At 39.1% G+C, this 18,902-nt stretch overlaps 1 protein-coding gene and 1 long non-coding RNA gene across 5 annotated transcripts in view; one reads left to right on the plus strand and one right to left on the minus strand.

Annotated features, from left to right (window-relative positions):
• Positions 1-265: 265 nt before the first annotated feature.
• Positions 266-3,431, minus strand: LOC122207120. Its single transcript, XR_006196667.1, has 3 exons — positions 2,796-3,431; positions 1,194-1,257; positions 266-549 (listed from the first exon to the last, which is right to left on the minus strand). It is a non-coding gene; the product is annotated as an uncharacterized LOC122207120 (long non-coding RNA).
• Positions 3,432-3,517: 86 nt separating this feature from the next.
• CROT (carnitine O-octanoyltransferase) overlaps positions 3,518-18,902 on the plus strand; it is a 50,707-nt gene continuing 35,322 nt past the window's right edge. Inside the window, exons 1-6 of one of the 4 annotated variants that reach the window (XM_042916911.1) lie at positions 3,518-3,602; positions 4,259-4,310; positions 7,404-7,539; positions 10,785-10,909; positions 12,631-12,812; positions 12,982-13,106. In XM_042916911.1, coding sequence (XP_042772845.1) covers positions 7,425-7,539; positions 10,785-10,909; positions 12,631-12,812; positions 12,982-13,106 — 547 coding nt within the window. In that variant the 5' untranslated portion in view covers positions 3,518-3,602; positions 4,259-4,310; positions 7,404-7,424. Of the gene's footprint in view, positions 3,671-4,235; positions 4,311-7,403; positions 7,540-10,784; positions 10,910-12,630; positions 12,813-12,981; positions 13,107-18,902 lie in introns of those variants that run through there. The other 3 variants (XM_042916884.1, XM_042916891.1, XM_042916901.1) reach the window with 3 other exon arrangements.

Here is an 18,902-nt window from a genome sequence, read left to right on the forward strand (position 1 = left end):
AAATGATCACCTTTTTACTGCCTCCCCATTAAAAATAAGAACACTATGTCTTCCATATGTTCATTTTACACACTGGGATGAAAGTCAAGATCTATCCTATAGATTAGAGCTATTTATATGTTATTTCATTACTTCTTAGTGACAGGTAGTGACATAGTAAGCAGGCTATGTCTGAGGACCCAAAGGGGGTCTTATAGGACTGGAGGGTCCTTGGCTTTGTACAGGATAGAAATCAAATATGAGCCGGGAAGAAGTGAGAGCAGAGTTTAATGAATAACCTAAGTGATAGCACAGAACAGATAGAATACCCCAGATGGAGTGTCTGGGAGGCTCAGAAAAGAAGTGAGTTTCTCCACTGCTTGGGATTAGGGCTTTATGTTGGAAAGGGGTCCAGGGCATGGGTTCCTTCACGAATCCAGGGTAGGGTCCAATCAAAGGTGAGTGTCAGGTGAACAATAGGTGTTATTCCACAAATCACCGAAGGAAGGGGCTGTTGGCACCAGTGTCTGCTGAGGTTTGTTCTTAAGATGCTATCAGGTATATGGGGGCCTAGGACGAAACTCAGAGAATGATTAACTTTCTTGTTTCCCCCTTGGAATGTAAACATAATTAGCTTCTTTGGTTTACTCAGATGCAAGATGAAATATAAAACATGAGCAAATGGGCCTAGCAGACAAACAGCACAGATGGACCTTTTCTAAAATGGATCTCCTTTGGGGTACCTGGGTGGCTCAGTCGGTTGATCCTCAGACTTTGGCTCAGGTCATGATCTTATGGTTCATGAGTTCAAGCCCCACGTCAGGCTCTGTGCTGATGGCTCAGAGCCCGGAGCCTGCTTCAGATTCCATGTCTCCCTCTCTCTCTGCCCCTCCCCGGCTTGTACTCTGTCTCTCTCTCTCAAAAATAAACAAACATTAAAAAAAAATTAAAAAATAAAATAAATCGGATTCCCTTCAGTTTCCCCACCACATTAGAGTTACAAGTCTTAGCAGTAAGCTAGTTGTACTTACTGGACTCGTCTCTAAGGGCTTTTTCTATTTGTAGCATAGTGAGAAAGACCTATGCAGGACTAAAAATGAAAGATCTTTTATGGCAACTTAAAAAACTTATTATCACCACTTATAGTACTTACAAGTTTTTCTGCAGCAAAATATTTTGATTCACAATCAGTTCTTAATCTTGGTAAAACTTACTGTTATCAATGTACTTCATGTGCCTGAAACATCTTCCTCACTAGCCAGTATCTTCCATATCACTCTAAGAAATGCAAACCAGTTAGAATTTAACTTGAACAGAACATAATCTGGAGTCTGCCATTAAAGTATTTATTATGCATTTTGAAGAAAAATCACTTATATGCTTTTAAGGATTATTAGTACATATGCTTATCAGTATATTTTAAAATCTTCTTAAAAAGGTTTATTTTTTTATTTTTAAAACTTTTTCTTAAGGTTTATGTATTTTTGAGAGAGAGTCAGAGCGCAAGCAGGGAAGGAGCACAGAGAGAGGGAGACACTGAATCCGAAGGAGGCTCCAGGCTCTAAACTGTCAGCATAGAGCCCGATGTAGGGCTCGAACCCACAAACTGCAAGATCATGACCTGAGCTGAAGTTGGATGCTTAATCGACTGAGCCACCCAGGCACCCCAACATTTATTTATTTTTGAAAAAGAGAGCACGTGCGCATGGCACAGACGGAGATAGAGATCCCAAGCAGGCTCCATGCTGACAGCGCAGGGCACCCATGTGGGGCTCCATGTCAGGAACCATACAATCATGACCTTAGTTGGGTGCTTAACTGACTGAGCCACCCAAGTGGCTCCTCAGTATATTTTAAGCTTACATTTTTTCCCTGCACACTCAAGTCTCCATTCCTGTCATTTTCATTCAGTCCATCTTTTTCCACCTTTCAAGAATCCAGGAATCTTTACAGAAATAACTTGTTTCCCCATAAGTCACAAGAGTAGGAGAAAGATAGTGAAGAGACCCTAACTTCTATGCCATCAAAAGGCATTAAATAAGCATAAATTTTTCAAGAGGTGCCAAGACTCATCAGGAAGAAGAAAAAAGTACGATGAAGGCTTTTGAGCAGCTTTCTATTACTTTATTATTCTGTGTGCGAATACTATCTTATCAGCCAATTGTAACATTATCCAGAACACAACATTTACATACTGTGAGAAATAGTCTTTATGACAACTTCAGAAACAACTACTACAAATTTACAACTCCTATTCGAAACCTGCTTGACCTGATATAGTTCAGAATTCAGAACTTTTATTAGAAAGGTGTGTCTGTCATATATTATGCAACACCTTCAGCAAGGGCTGGAGCTGCACCATAATCACACACATTAACAGTTCTGTAGGAAATTTAGGAATATTCAAACCAAGTGAATATTCAGTTATACATAGCTTCAGTTCCATTCACTTCAGATTTAACTACCAGGGAGTTAGGAAAGACAGATAAAGGATTGAGACCTCCATTGATATGTTAATTAGAAACTCAGTTCTTTATATTGGATATTTAGTTCAGAGCCAGGGTAAAAGATTGGTCTTTGCTTCCACACAAATGAAACAATGTATTTAAAATGAAAATTCGAACAGTATATTTTGTTTCAGGAGGTAAATGTAAAATAGACTGGCCTGTTTAACGAAGTTAATCACATTGCGATCTTCTTGAACTCGTCTAGCTCTATTTTGGTTGAAAACTCTATTTTTTGGCGCAATAGTTAAAAAAAAAACATCAGATCAACCCCAAGCTTGCAGGGTAAGCATCCCTTGGGGCTTCACCGACCTTGGACATCATGAAGAATTGTAGACGGGTAGGGAAGCCAGGGATGCTGCAGAGTGCTTGAAGCATTATCTTCGCTGGGCAAACTTCAGTCTCAGTGGATAGAAAAAGAGATTAAGCAGATATCTGTGTGGTCACTACTCTCTTGCCAAGACACAGGGTGAACAAGATTCCTTTAAAAAGCAATGGTATAAATTATTGCTTGAGGGTTGCAAAAAGAGTCGCACTGTTAAGGGGAAGGAGCGGCTGGCAAGACAGAGCTGGGGCTAGAAGAGGCAGGTAAACAGGGCGCCGAGTCTTGCACAAACTGGACCAAGATTGAGTCTGAGGCATCAGTTACTACGTCAGTCCCAGAGTTGTGTGCCTGCGTAGGCGGAGGACTGCCTGCCCGGAGTCTCCCGCTGTATCCCTGGCCCGGGCGCTGGGCTCCACCTGCTGAAAGCAGTCAACCGCTGTCCGGCAGGGCTGGGGCCATTTCTCTGGCGTCGGGGAAGCCCTTCTCTGGCGTCGGGGAAGCCCCTCCCAGCCCCGCAGCCTGGAACCCAGCCTCCGGCAGAGGACGCCCGAGTGAGATTGGGCTGGGTCCTGTCAGAGCGCAGGCCCGGCTCGTCCCAGGCTTCAAGTACCGGGCGGGACCCTCGCGGCTTTCCATCCAATCTTCGTTCGCCGGTGCCTGCGGGGCGGGACCCTCGCGGCTTTCCATCCAATCTTCGTTCGCCGGTGCCTGCGGGGCGGGACCCTCGCGGCTTTCCGTTTAATTCCTGCTCCTCGGGGGCCGCGGGTCGCGGCCGAGGAGGTGAAGGGCAAGCGGTGAGGACCAGTAGGCCCGATGGGGCAGCGCTCCCTCTCTCCCCAGCCCGTGGAGATGGTGGGGAAAAGTTAAGTTGCGTAGAACAGAGTTCCATAGCGTGGAACGGCGGAAGTGCTCGGACTCGGCGGGAGTGTCGAGTAGTCTGGCAGCTCGCCTGCCGCGGTCGTAGAAGTACCCCCGAGGTTGGGCCGCCGGGTGGTGCCGTAGCGCTGCTTATTTGGATTTCTCTCACTTGGTGGCCTCCTGAGTGTGCGGAGCAACTTTTGGTGTGGTGGGAGAAGTCTGAGCTCTCCTCGCTCTGCACTTCTGTATCTACACCCAAGCTTTAAGCTTGTCGCCCTGCGTCTGGGCGGGGGCCCCAGATACCGGGCACCGGCAGCACTTTGTCTCTTGAGTGTGGTTGTCCAAAACCTGGTGAATCCCGTAACAGTTGTTCGCCAGCTGTCTGGTAGATGGACTCTTTTGAGTGCGTGCTCTGATTCCCAACAGTTTTAAGTCTTAGGGCTTCATAGTCTGCAGATTTCTTGTCTTCCATTTTCTTAAGCCAGTTTTTGGTAAAAATTTCCATGTTCCCTCCCGCCCCCGGCGGTTGTCACGCTAGTTTCTTGCTTCCCACAGTCACCAGCCTAGTTCAAACCCCTGTGTTCTCAAACAGGATGGTTGCAGCGGCCTCCTGGAAGTCCTAACCAGTTCATCTTCGTGTACCGGTATGTGGCAATTTATTTTTTTACTTGCTGTTCCCGATTCTCTTTTCCAATCTGTGTTTACATTTTATTGCCCCCAGGAAGCCATCCTGTAATTAAATCCAGTGTCATGATTTTTCTTAATGCGTATGTAGGTTCTTTTAGACTTCATCTTTGTAGTTGAACATTCAAAACAGTCCTTGCTGAAAAAATCTCCTAATTCATATTTTCACTGTGTACGTTTTGGTGAGTTAAGACCATATAGGTATGGGATTGGTAGTCTTGGTATCATTTTTCTAGCGTCCATTAAGTACTAAGGGAGGTAGGTATACAGAGAATAGCTTATCTTTTCTACGTATGTGTATTAGATTCTTATTGCTGCCATAACAATTTACCATAAACTTAGTTAAAAAAACAAAACAAAACAAACCACACAAAATCACAAAGTGGTTATCTCACAGCTTCTATAGGTCTGAAGTCCAGGTAGTTTTATCTGGGTACTCTGCTTAGCACCTCACAAAGCCGAAATAAAGGTTTCTCTAGTCCTGGGCTCTGGTCTGGAGGCCCTGAGGAAGAATCCACCTCTAGGCTAAGTGAAGGTGCAGAATTTATTTTCTTGCAGGTGTACTAGGGCCGAGGACCCGATTTCCTTCCTAGGCTCCAGCTGGGGGCCTTGTCAGTTCCGTAAGACCACCTGTATGTTCATTGCCAGATAGCACCTTCAATCCTTTTCATGCTTTTAATCCCCCTGACTCATCTACAGCCAACTGCTGGAGTAAGCTTTCTGCTCTTGAGGGCTCAAATGATTAGACCCACCTGGATAATCTAAGGTCACCTGTGCTGTGTAAGACAACATGATCACAGTCATGGAAGTGATGATCTCATTATATTCACAAGTTCTGGAGAGTGTAGGGGTGAAATCATGGGAGCCATTCCTAGAAATTCTGCCTAGCATAACATGGTTGTCTCAACTAGATTGCTTTATTTTTACTTTTTTTATTTGTTTTATTTTTTTTAACACTTTTTTAAATGTTTATTCTTTGAGAGAGAGAGAGACAGCACATAAGCAGGAGAGGGGCAGAGAGACAAGAGACACAGAATCTGAAGAAGACTCCAGGCTCTGAGCTGTCAGCACAGAGCCCAACACGGGGCTCGAACTCACGAACCGGCAGATCATGCCTTGAGCTAAAGTCGGACGCTTAACCGACTGAGCCACTCGGGTGCCCCAGATTGCTTTATTTTTATGATGTGTGTTTTTGTTTTTTATTTTAAGTTTATTTAGAGATTGCGTGCCAGCAAGGGAGGGGAAGAGAGAGAGAAAGAGAGAATATCCTAAGCAGATTTCTTGGTGTCTATGCAGAGCCCGACACGGGGCTTGAACCCACGAATTGTGAGACCGTGATCTGAGCCGAAATCAAGAATCAGACTCTTAACCGACTGAGCCACCTAGGCGCCCCTGTGACGTGTTTTTGCAGTCATTTAAAAACAATCCTGGAGGCACCTGGCTGGCTCTGTAGAGCATCTGACTCTTGATCCTAGAGTTGCAAGTTCAAGCCCCAATTGGGTATGGAGCCTATTTAAGAATGATAATAAAAATAAATAAAACAATCCTAACAACAACTCTTTCTGATTGTATGATTATCCTCTCTACAGATAAGGGAATTTGGTTCAAGTCAGTTGCCCAGAGGCTCATGACTAGAAAGTGGTAGAGTTGGCATATGGACCCATGCCTACATTTCCGTTAAGTCTAAAGCTAATGTTGGTGGATGGTCAAAATAAAGTGCAAAGTCATTAGATAGCAAGAAGCTATTAAATGGGAGGTCTTTGTTGTACCTTACTTCTGGATTATATCTTTTTATTAGCGCTGTAGGTTGAACTGTTTTAGCCTAACAAAGCTTGATGACATGAATGACAGTGTTTTCACATACATCTAGAGGGTGGAGGCTAGGGGTAATAGGAAGATTCTGTCAATACATGGTGTCTGTAAGCAGTTGAGGTGTCTGTAAGGTGCTGCTTCCATTGGTCATACCTGTTAGTGAGGAGAGAAAGCACAGGGAGAACACATGTAGTTAGTCCTTTATAGGGGCATGACCTGGAGGTGACACATTTCAAAGTCATACTGAGCTCCAAGGCAGGGTAGGAGATAAAGCTGTGTGGCTTTATACCCAGTTGAAAGTCAGGATTCTGTTAAGAAAAAAAAAAAAAAAAGGAAACAGTTAATATTGGCTGATAACAGTCTCTGCCACACCCTTGCTTTTGATAATGTTTTATTCTTTAACCTATGAGTGGAATATTTTATTTGGTTTGCTGTCAGTTTTTAAAAAGATTTGAAAGCACAGATAATTCTTAAGGTTTCTTGATTTCTCAGTTGCTATTAAAGACTTTGAGAAACTTAGTTTTCCTTTTAACATTTGTATACCTCATTCACATTTTGGATTAGTTTGATTTCTCTGATGAAAATTAATAAATTTGTTCAAGATTGCTGGGGATACTTGAAGTCATTCTGGGTAGGCTTCAAACCATCTGCATGCGGTTACAACAGCTTGTCGTATGATTGATGAATTCTGTAATATTCTACAAGTCCACAGCTGGATGAATCTTCTGCTTTTCATACTAGGCTCTTGGGAGTGCTCACCTTCCACCCAGCATAACTTGCTACACATCTGAATTCTCCCTACCCATTTAGAGCTCCTGTGGGTTCTCTTACCTGTCTCTAGTAGCTTTTGTTTAAGGGGAAGATTGGAATCAAACAGATCTTGACCTTACTAGAGTTGGTAAATTGTCTTTTGAGTTTTGGTTTCTTGGTATGTAAAATGTCAGTGAATGCCAAAAGGCAGAGATAATAGGAAGATTAGATAAGGTCTTCTATGATACTGTAGTACTTGGCAAATAGTAGGTACTGACTCTGAGCTCCACCTCTTGGAATCTACATGTTTTTTTGTTTTTGTTTTTTTTGTTTTTTAATTGATTTTCTCACTCTGACAAGTTTATGACTTCTGTAAGGACTAGAACAAAGTTCTGTATATACTGTGGTCTCTAGATAATGATTTATTGCATTGGAACTAGCATATATAAGAATATTTATGAGATTGAAATTGTGAGGGCTTTTTTCTTTAGTTTTCCTGTTGTGATTGCATCATGGAAAATCACTTGGCTAAATCAACTGAAGAACGAACATTTCAATACCAGGATTCTCTTCCATCTCTGCCTGTTCCTTCACTTGAAGAATCATTAAAAAAATATCTTGAATCAGGTATGTATGTTTGTAATCTTTTCGTATGTATTATATTATTAGTAATGTAGGAAACTATGAAATTACTAGAAGTTGATGGGGGTGTAATTGTTTTTTCCTTGAGACTCATGGTAATGTATCCTTAAAATGTGCAGAACTTTTTTGTCTTTATTTCTCAAGTTACTTTTTCCATAGTTTGAAAAGCCAGATAGTATTTTTAGGTTTATAATAAAAAGTAGCAGGCCTCTGCCTCATTCTCTACTCCCACCCCCAAATCCCACTCCCTCAGGCAAGCATTTTCAAATATTTTCTCAGTTTTTTGATATTGTTTATCTCCAGATATCTTCTATCTCCAGATTTAAAGTAACATGTTTATACTACTATTTCTTTTTTTTTTTTTAGTTTTAGATATTATAAATTTGTTGGTAAAAAGATGTGGATTTAGCTCTTTCACACCTTTTACCTTTCCACTCTTCACGCTCAGCATATATGCAGTCCAACATATCCACGTTTTCCTTTTCATTCTCTCAATATAGTTGTACAGAATCACCATTTGGGATTAAATGATTAAATTAGTATTCACTTGATTGAACTCCAGGTTTTACCTCATTTAAATCAGTATGTACCTGTGTTACTTTACCTGATCATTTAGGGTTTATGATTATGCAGTCAATCACACTGTGCTTTGGTTACCTTTTTGCTGTTTTTGTTTGATTTTGCCTCATTTTTCATTTGCTTACTTTGCTTTGTATCCTTAACTAATTCACTCCCAAACACTTCAATACACTGAAAACCCTTATGTACATTATATATAATACATATATGTGTATGTACCTATACATATATTAAACACATAAGCTATTCTCTGAGTTTCATTTCTTGGAGACATCCCTCCTAGGGCCCTCTGCCCTCTTCCTTCAATCAGCATATTTTTCTTAAGTTGGTTGATAGCTGTTCTCTGGGGACTTTCTTTCCCCCATTATCCTAGCAGTTTGCTTCACCTCTCCCTCCTTTATTGGATTCTCTGGTTCCTGTCTTTTTCTTCCTCTTTTCACTTATATTTGTGAAGTACATCTTTAGTAGCTACTTGAGAAAAGAATTTCTGGGAAAAAAAGAATGTGAGACCTAAAAATTTATTCTACCCTCATATCTGATTGTTTGGCTGAATATAGAATATTCTGGGTTGGAAATGATTTTTCTTAGGAGTTTTGAAGGTACTGTCTGTTCTCTTGAGAGGTCTAATGCCATTCTGTTTGATCCTTCATATGTGGCCTGTTTTTTACTTTACAGATGTGTTTGGAAACCTTTTTATCCCTACCATTTTGATTGTTTCCATGTCCCTTAGTGTGTAGATTTTTTTTTCTCATTTATTTCTCTGAATACACAGTAGGTTCTTTTAAGTTGAAAAATTCAAGTTATGCAGTTTGAGGAAATTTGAAAAATAGTGTTTCTTGAATAGTTTTCTCCTTTGTTTTCCCTCTCTTTCTGGAATTCCTAGTAATTGGATCTGGGGCATTCTGGACTAAGCTTTTAATTAAAAAATGATTTCCCTTATTATTAGTGCCTTTCCCTTCCTGGGAAAGGGTCTGTTTATTGTTTGGGACCACCAATCCTATTTTTGCTTATTCTGCCTTTGACTGTCATGCGAGAGGCTTTCCTCAAATATCAGAAAATTTGTAGTCTTCATATTTTAGAGTTAGACCCTAAAAAGCCGATTGAAAGCTCTATATGTGTGGGTAGGGATTTGGTGACCAGTGGGCCTTCTAGTGACTCTTGTTGCAGAGATCTAGCAGTTCCATTGGGACCATGCCCAGACCTAAGTAATAATTTTTCTTGGACTGATCTGTTTCCCCAAAGAGTCCTCTTTTGTTTAGAAGGCATTAGCCTGATTTCTAGTGTTTTGGGAACTAAGTAGGGGAAGGAGGCTGGAGGGGTCATTGTTCTGGGTGTACCCTTTCATCATAATCTTTTTTTCAATATGACTTAGGAGCCATGTATTCTGTTTGTCAATTTTTCCTAAGAATAAACCTCTAGATTTCTGCTGGCATTGGTAGGAAGTTGCCTGGCTTTCTAGAGTGGAGAAAGATCTACAGGAGACCTGTTTTCAGCCACTTTTTGCCCCCCCCCCCCCCCCCCCCCTTTGAAAGTCCATTTGCCTAGAATTCTTGAACCTTTCTGGGATTCTACTGCAGGAATTGACTTGCTTCTTGGTTTGCACCTAACCTTAACCTTGTATCTTCCTCCCTTCCGCTGTCTAGGCTTTAGACAGGCTTTCTCCATTCTACAAAGTCCCCATTTTCTCATGTGTTTTCTAATTTGTAAAATGTTAGCTTAACTGGTCTGCTGTCCTCTCCTTCCATATTCTTGGTCCTTATAGGTTTTTGCCTTTTTAATTACCGTGATTTTACTGAATTCTAGGAGGTTTGGAGATAAATGTATGCATTTGGTTCACTTTGTTGAACTGAAAAGCCCTTGATGTTCTTTAAGTTTCTTCTTTTCTCTTTTTCCTCAGGTACTTTTATCTGGGAATTCAAGTTTCTTTTGTAAAAATTTTAATGATTATTCACTGTTTTTGATTATACATTTCACTTGGACTGTTGCTAAATACAGCTGTTTAAATTGACTTTAAGATAGTACTTGGAAGAGACAGAATCATAAAAAAGGAAGATATTAATGTCCTTTGCTAATTTGCTTTTCTCGGTAGCAAATTTTCGGAACAATTGGTTTTCATTTTCATGGGCTAAAATCCTGTTTTTTATTTGTTTTTGTTTTGTGTGTGTGTATGTATTTGGAAGGAAACTGTTATTGGCTCTGGCTCTGGGCTGGAGGCAGGCTTTACACTTAAATTTACGTACATATTGCACTTACGTACATGATGTTCAAGGCTCTGCTTGAACATTAGTGGAAGGAGATTTTAATTTCTCTTATTCATGGCTAAACAGGATTAACTTTTCTGTTGGGCTAATAGCTAGATGATAGTTCTATCTTTATCTTTTTAATTCTCATCATCCAGAATAATTTTAAAATAGTTTTTCAGAAAAAGGTTATCAGATTACCCAGTATCCACTGTTTTATTTTTCACCTCATTTTGCATTGTTGCTTTTCAGCTATTTTTATGTTGTAAACTCTGTCATAATTTATTGGACTGCTGTAGTAATTAATGCATTTATAATTGTTTTACGTAATTAAGTCTCAAGATTTATGTAATAATGTGAGTTTATGGTACATGATGTCTAAGTATTTTAATGCATATTTTATCTTTATAGTAAAGCCATTTGCAAATAAAGAAGAATATAAAAAAACTGAAGAAATTGTCCAAAAATTTCAAGATGGTATTGGAAGAAAATTGCACCAGAAATTACTTGAAAGGGCAAAAGGAAAAAGAAATTGGGTATTTGTGTTATTGTACTTATAATTAGAAAATTGATGATGCTTGAATGAAAAATAAAAATGTTTTATTTAAATAGCTTTCAATTTAAAATTATTAGTGTAAATATCCTTGCAGTCGTTGTTGTAATCATCCAGAAGAATGAGGGAATTGTTTAACTCTAGGGAGTTTTAAGTGTTGTGTGTGAACTTTTCTTTTACCACATGGAGAACTTGTTAAAATGCAGACTTCCTGGGACCAGTGATTCTGATTCAGTATCTCTAGAATGGGGGCCCAGAAGTCCTTATTTTAACTTTCCATGTGGTCCTGGTGGAGGTGATATGCAGACCCTGCTTTGAGAGAAACATTTTGTTCAGGTAATCCTAGCCTGAAAAAAATAGACATGCCACATAGGTGGCATACAAATACTTAAATATTGCATGGGAGAGAAAGGGCCATTACAAAGTTGGAGTGGAGAATGGTTTTGAGTATTATATGTTGGAATTAGGTAGATTGAGAGGGAGATGTTGATACAGTCATTACTGAGGCAGTGCATAATTTTCTTTAAGGAATCTTGGGCTTCTTCAGCTTAACTACTCTGCTTCTGTAGTGTGAACCAGAGGTTAGGTTTTCATAATTTAAAAAAATTGCCAGGGTGCCTGGGTGGTTCAGTTGGTTAAGCTTCTGGCTTTGGCTCAGGTCGTGATCTCGCAGTTTGTGGGTTTGAGCCCTGTATTGGGCTTTGTGCTGACAGCTGAGAACGTGGAGCCTGCTTCAAATTCTGTGGCTCTCTCGCTTTCTGCCCGTCAATGACTCGTGCTGTCTCATAAACATTAAAAAAAATTGCCTTAATCTAGAAATAATGATTGTAACTGTATTTAAGCTTTAGAAATAAAAAGCAAGTTGATCTTTCCATTAGTCATTGATAACTATGAAGGAGTAATAGAATTTTATACTTTGAGATTTCTTTCTTCACAGTCTTGAGACTTGAGCAATTTTAATTGAATCAGGGTAAGGTAAGAAGTCTGTATCCTTTTTGGTTACTTCCTTTTCTGAATGATTATAGTTTATAACATCCATTTCTTAAAAAATAACTCCAGATAATTTGATGAGATCTGCATATCTGCCTGAAATTTAGTTGCATATTATAAAAGAAGGACACAGAAAGCACTGAAAATTCTGAATTAGTTTTATGTGTACTGAAAAGGTTTCATATTTCTGATTTAGCACTGCAGTTTTTGCTTGGAAAAGGAAAATTGCAAATGTCTTACTAGTTGTTATAATTAAGTGAGGATTTGTTAAATATTTATTATACCCAAAGTACTCTGGGAAAACTCACCTAAGGACTTCGGTGTTGTGACTTCAGTATGATCTATCTGAAGGTGACTTTTCAGTGCTTTCTTGTTGCCTGTTTTTGGTAATGTAATTATAATTAAGATCCTATAGTTCCAGAAGAAAGAAATGATCATAATACCATTTTTCAATATCTGTGATAATTTAAAACAAGAAAGTGTGTTTTTATTTTTTAATTTATCATTTTTTTAAAAAGAGCTTACTGAGGTAAAATTGACTTAAAGTCCATTGTCCGTGTACAATTTGATGTGGGTAAGTAAATGTGTTTTTAAGTGTTAAAGAGTAAAGAGAAAAGAACAAATACAGCTTTTGTTTTTTTGGTTTTCTTTGGCAGCAATTATACATTCAAGTATACCCAATTGCATTAGGCTGAAGTTCTTAATTTCTTTTAGCTGGAAGAATGGTGGCTGAATGTTGCCTATCTGGATGCTCGTTTACCGTCACAACTGAATGTCAATTTTGCTGGTCCTGCACCTTATATTGAACACTACTGGCCTCCAAAGGAAGGCACTCAGTTGGAAAGAGGAAGTATAAGTCTTTGGCATAACTTGAACTACTGGCAGCTATTAAGAAAGTAAGGACAGTTATGTGAATTTAGTAACAGGTTTACCTACAGTTTTAGGTGGCAAAATGTTGAGAAGCTGAATTTTAGTTATTCAAAGATACTATAGTTGTGACTACTTGTTTTACAAGTGTTATAAAGACTTGTTGACCAAAATACTTTTTTTTGTTTGTTTTAATAGGGAAAAAGTGCCTGTTCATAAAGTTGGAAATAATCCTCTAGATATGGATCAATTCCGAATGGTGTTTTCCACATGCAAGATTCCAGGGATTACTAGAGATTCAATTATGAATTATTTTAGGACTGGTAAGTAGAAAACATGGGTACTTTTTTGGTTAAGTCATTAGGATTTGGATAGTTGTGCTGTGGTTTCTACTGTGATGCTGTGGATGACTAATTGGAGGCTTTCTGTGAACCTTTTAGTTGTAAGTAATTTATGGGAATGGATTTTTTTTTTTTTTAAATGCTTATTTATTTTGAGAGAGAGAGGGGCACAGAGGGAGGGGAGAGAATCCCAAGCTGGCTTCTTGCTGCCAGCCCAGAGCTCGACATGGGGCGTGAACTCACCAATTGTGAGATCATGACCTGAGCTGAAATCAAGAGTTGGATGTGAAACCAACTGAGCCACCCAGATGCCCTGGGAATGGATTTTATAAAATGTGTCTTACATAGTTCTATATAAAAGCTGGTGTTTATGTTGCATCATTTGAGTATTTAAATTTTAAAGAACATTATCGATTAGAATATTAGGAAATCTGGAGCATATGATTTGGATCTTTCTGTCTCTACCCTCTTACTTGAATTTTCTTTTTGAGTGTTTGCTTATATATGGTTATTATGCCCCATTTCTCTGTGAGTATGCCCTTCCTTCCTCTCCCAGCCTTTCGAGGTGAGAGCCTGGTGTCAGTCTTCTTGAAGGCATAGGAGTTCAGATTGACTCACCAAAGTTTTTGTTTTTACTGTCCGCTTAATGGTAAATTCTGCTTGGTGTGCTAGCATATCTCAAAATGGAAAATTCTATTGTAGTAACTGCCTGTTTTTGGTTATTTCAGGATCTTTTTCTTTTTTATAAATTTAATAACATAGTTTATAGTTACTGCAGAATGTAACTATGAAAGGAGATTTTTCTTACCTGAAATTTTGTTTAAAAGTAAAATTTCTGGGGCGCCTGGGTGGCTCAGTCAGTTAAGCGTCCGACTTCGGCTCAGGTCATGATCTCGCGGTCCGTGAGTTCAAGCCCCGCATCAGGCTCTGTGCTGACTGCTTAGAGCCTGGAGCCTGTTTCGGATTCTGGGTCTCCCTCTCTGTCTGACCCTCCCTCGATCATGCTCTGTCTCTCTATGTCTCAAAAATAAATAAACGTTAAAAAAAAAAAGTAAAATTTCTTTGCCAGTTTTGCTTGTAGTGTGAGGAATATGAGTTTACTTTCATAAACTCCTCTTTGTAAACCTCATTAGATGCTTGAGATATTTAATGTCCTCAGGCCCACACACATTTATCTTGATGTTCCAAGTGAAAAACCTGGTTACTTAGGGCATAAAGTTTAATGCCCAAACACGAATGGAAAAAATGAACAGGAGAAAATGGAATAGCCATAGCAAAGAGAGAAATATGCATATTGGTTAAGAACTCAAATCAGTCAACCTGGTTTTCAAGTTCAATCTTTACTATTTGATAGGTATGTTCTAAGATAGATAAAATAATCCTTTAAGGTACAGCATGTATTGCGAGTTAAAGTGTGGGATTGTGATGCTTCCATCTTTGGTTTTCTTTTTCAACATTACTTTGGCTATTTGGGGTCTTTTGTGGTTCCATAGAAATTTTAGGATTGTTTTAACTCTGTGAAGAATGCTGGTGCTATTTTGATAAGGATTGCATTGAGTGTGTAGATTGCTTTGGGTAGTTTCGACATTTTAACAATATTCTTCTAATCTATGAGCATGAAATGTTCTTTGATTTCTTAGTGTCGTCTTCAATTTCTTTCATAAGCTTTGAATAGTTTTCAGCATACAGGTCTTTTACCTCTTTGGTTAGGTTTATTCCTAGGTATTTTATGGTGTTTGGGCATGTAAAATGCAGTCATTAATTTAACAATGTGCCTCTTAATACAGTCCTTCAAGCTATCATAAACTATATTCTTATACTTACAGCCATGCGAAGAGGTATAGTTAGGGATAAAGCTGAGGTAATAAGTAAACAAATAACAGAGTTGGTGATAAATACTGTATAGAGAATTCAAATAATGGGTAAGTAGGTGGCTGTTTAGGTAGTCAGGGAAAGCATCTCTGAGGATATGAATAAGATGTTCCAGCAGTTTTTTGTCTTTTTATTTTTGATTGGTTCATATTGTTTTTGTGTTGAGGGAAGAAATCCCCCGGGCATGAATAAATTTGGCATGTTTGAAGGGGAATATGGATGGAGCACACGAGGCCACGGGGAGGTGGCCGACTGGAGTGGTGACTAGAGGCTGGATCATATGGTAATTTGGAAGCCAACTCGTGGATTTGGATTTTATTTAAAATGTGAATAAGATAGTATTAGTGAGTTTTGAGGAGGAAAGTGATGTGATCAGGTTTATGTTTTGAAAAGATGATTGTACCTGCTGTTTGAAGATTAAGATTTTTAGGAAACAGACAGTGGTAGAAGCAGGGAGATCAGTTAGAAAATAGTTTTAGGGGCGCCTGGGTGGCTCAGTCGGTTAAGCGGCCGACTTCGGCTCAGGTCATGATCTCGCGGTCCGTGAGTTCGAGCCCCGCGTCAGGCTCTGTGCTGACAGCTCAGAGCCTGGAGCATGTTTCAGATTCTGTGTCTCCGTCTCTCTCACCCTCCCCTGTTCATGCTCTGTCTCTCCCTGTCTCAAAAATAAATAAAACGTTAAAAAAAAAAAAAAAAGAAAATAGTTTTAGTAGTTCTAGTGAGCTACAATAACGACTTGTACTTGCGTAATAATATGGAACTGATAAAAAGTTCTTAGATTCTGGATATATTTTGGTTTTGGGTTTAGCAGAATTATTCATAGATTGGTTATGAGATGTAAGAAAAAAAAGGGGAATCAGATGACTTCAAGGTATTTGGCTTAAGAAATGGGGTAGATAGATGTGTTGGTTGATGAGGTGGGAAAAATTGGGACGAAATATTCAGGGAGGAAATTAAGAGGTCCCTTAGGCTATGTTGAGTTTAAGATGCCTTTTAGACATCTGAAGTGGAAATGCAAGTAGATAGTTGGATGCAAAGTTTGGACTGGGGGAGCAGTTTCAGTGCTGTACCAAGAGATTTAGGAATCACCATTAGCAGGCACAGAAAACATTTTAAAGCCCTAAGAGTAGCTTTTGTAACACATATAGAGGAAGATTATCAAGTGAACAAATAATGATGCTTAGCACAATTAAATATGGTATTTGGTGGTCTGAAGAGTCCAACACAGCAAAAGAGACTAAAGTGGGAAGGAAGCAAGGACAGTGGTCTCCCGGAAGCCAAGAGGAGGAAGTGTTGTACTGAATGCTCCAAAGGTCAACTGAGATAAAATTTAAAAGTGACCAAATTATTTGTCAACATGACATGGACCGGCTGCCCTCGACAAGAGCAGTCTTAGTGGAAGTTGGGGAAGGGAGCTCAACTGGAGAAGATGAAAGGAAGCTAAGTAAGTAGTGACAACATTTGGAAATAATCCTTACGGAAGAAGTTTTGATGTACAGTGGGAGATACTTTATTTTTTTAAATGGGTACTATTATATAACAAAGAGAAATAAAAGGCATCCAAATTGGCAAGGAAGAAGTCAAACTTCTGCTTTTTGCAGATGACATGGTACTGTATGTAGAAAACTCAACAGATACCACCAAAAAATTGTTAGAACTAATACATGAATTCAGCACAATCACAGGATATAAGATCAACATGCAGAAATCTGTTGCATTTCTATACACCAGTAACAAAGTAGCAGAAAAAGAAATCAAGGAATTGATCCCATTTGCAATTACATCAAAAAACAATAAGATACCTAGGAATAAACCTAACTAAAGAAGTACTCTGAAAACTATTGAACACTTAGGAAAGAAATTGAAGAGCACACCAAGAAATGGAAAAGCATTCCATGGTCATTGAAGAACAAAACATTGTTAAAATGTCTATACTACCCAAAGCGATCTATACATTTAACGCAATCCCAATCAAAATACCACTAGCATTTTTTGCAGAGCTAGAACAAACAATCCTAAAATTTGTACGGAACCACAAAAGACCCCAAATTGTCCAAGCAATCCTAAAAAAGAAAAGACTGGAGGCATCATAATTCTGATTTCAAGCTATATTACAAAACTGTAGTCATCAAGACACTATTGTTACTGGCACAAAAAGAGACACAAAGATCAATGGAACAGAATAGAAAACCCAGAAATGGACCCACAACTACATGGTCAACTCCTCTTCAACAAAGCAGGAAAGAATATCCAATGGAAAAAAGATAGTCTCTTCAACAAATGGTGTTGGGAAAACTGGACAGTGACATGTGGAAGAATGAAGCTTAGACCACTTTCTTACATCATACACAAAAGTAAATTCAAAAAGGATGAAAGACCTAAATATGAGACATGAAACCATCAAAATCCTAGAGGAGATCACAGGTAGCAACCTCTTTGACCTTGGCAACAGCAACTTCTTACTAGACACGTTGCTGGAGGCAAGGGGAAAAAAAGCAAATGTGAACTGTTTAATCAAGATGAAAAGCTTCTGTACAGTGAAGGAAGCAATCAAAACTAAAAGGTAACTTACTGAATAGGAGAAGATACTTGCAAATGACCTATCAGATAAAGACTATAAAGAACTTGCCAAACTCAACACCCAAAAAAACAATCCACTGAAGAAATGGGCAGAAGACATGAATGGACACTTTTCCAAAGAAGACATCCAAGTGGCTAACAGACACCTAAAAAGATACTCAACATCACTCATCAGGGAACTACACATCAAAACCACAATGAGATAACCACCTCACACCTGTCAGAATGGCTAAAATTAACAACACAAGAAACAACAGGCATTGACAAGGATGCAGAGAAAGGGGAAACCTCTTGAACTGTGAGTGGGAATATAAACTGGTGCAGCCTCTCTGGAGAACAGTATGTAGGTTCCTCAAAAAACTAATAATAGAACTACTCTATAATCTAGCAATTGGACTATTAGGTATTTACCCAAAGGATACAAAAGTACAGATTCAGAGGGGTCCACAGACCCCAGTGTTTATAGTAGCATTATCCACAATAGTCAAACTGTGTGTATGCATATATATGTGTATATGCATATACACATATGTATACACACATACACCCACACAACAGAATATTAGCCATCAAAAAGAATGAAATCTTGCCATTTGAAATGACATGGATGAAACTAGAATGTATTAGGCTAAGCAAAATAACTCAATTAGAGAAACCATATGATTTCGCTCTTATGTGGAATTTAAGAACCCAAACATGAACATATGAGAAGAGGGGGTTGGAAAGAGGGAGAGAGGAAAACACCACAGGAGACTCTTAATGATAGAGAACAAACTGAGGCTGATGAAGGGAGGTGGGTGGGAGATGGGCTTAGATTGGTGATGGGTATTAAGGAGGGCAGTTGTGATGAGGACTGGGAGTTGTATGTGAGCGATGAATCACTGAATTCTGCTGAAACCAATACTGCACTACATGTTGGCTAGCTAAAATCTAAATAAAAATGAGTGCTATTACATCACGAGATTGGCATAGGAGAGGAAGAACAATAATCTTACAGGGGTAAGAATAAACAGCCAGAGTCTTTGAAAAGATAAGAGCTGAGAGGGTCAAAAAGTAGAAATGGTGGAGGGGTTGGTCTTTGACAAGAGCAATGATGAGAGGGAATGCAGAAAGTGTGCATCTTGATGCAGACATAATTGACCAATTTTGTTGTGGGAAGATGAGGAGGTCCTATGAATTCCCTGTGTTTTCGTTGGTGAAATGAGAACTGAGGTCATCACCTGGGGTAGAAGATTTGAGGAGAAAGGAGATGGTGTGAAATACTAGTCATTTTTGGAAAGTGGGAGAAGCACATTTGCTATGGAAATGTAGGGTAGCTGATCAGTG

This window comes from Panthera leo, chromosome A2 (genome assembly GCF_018350215.1).
Source record: "Panthera leo isolate Ple1 chromosome A2, P.leo_Ple1_pat1.1, whole genome shotgun sequence".
NCBI lineage: Eukaryota > Metazoa > Chordata > Mammalia > Carnivora > Felidae > Panthera > Panthera leo.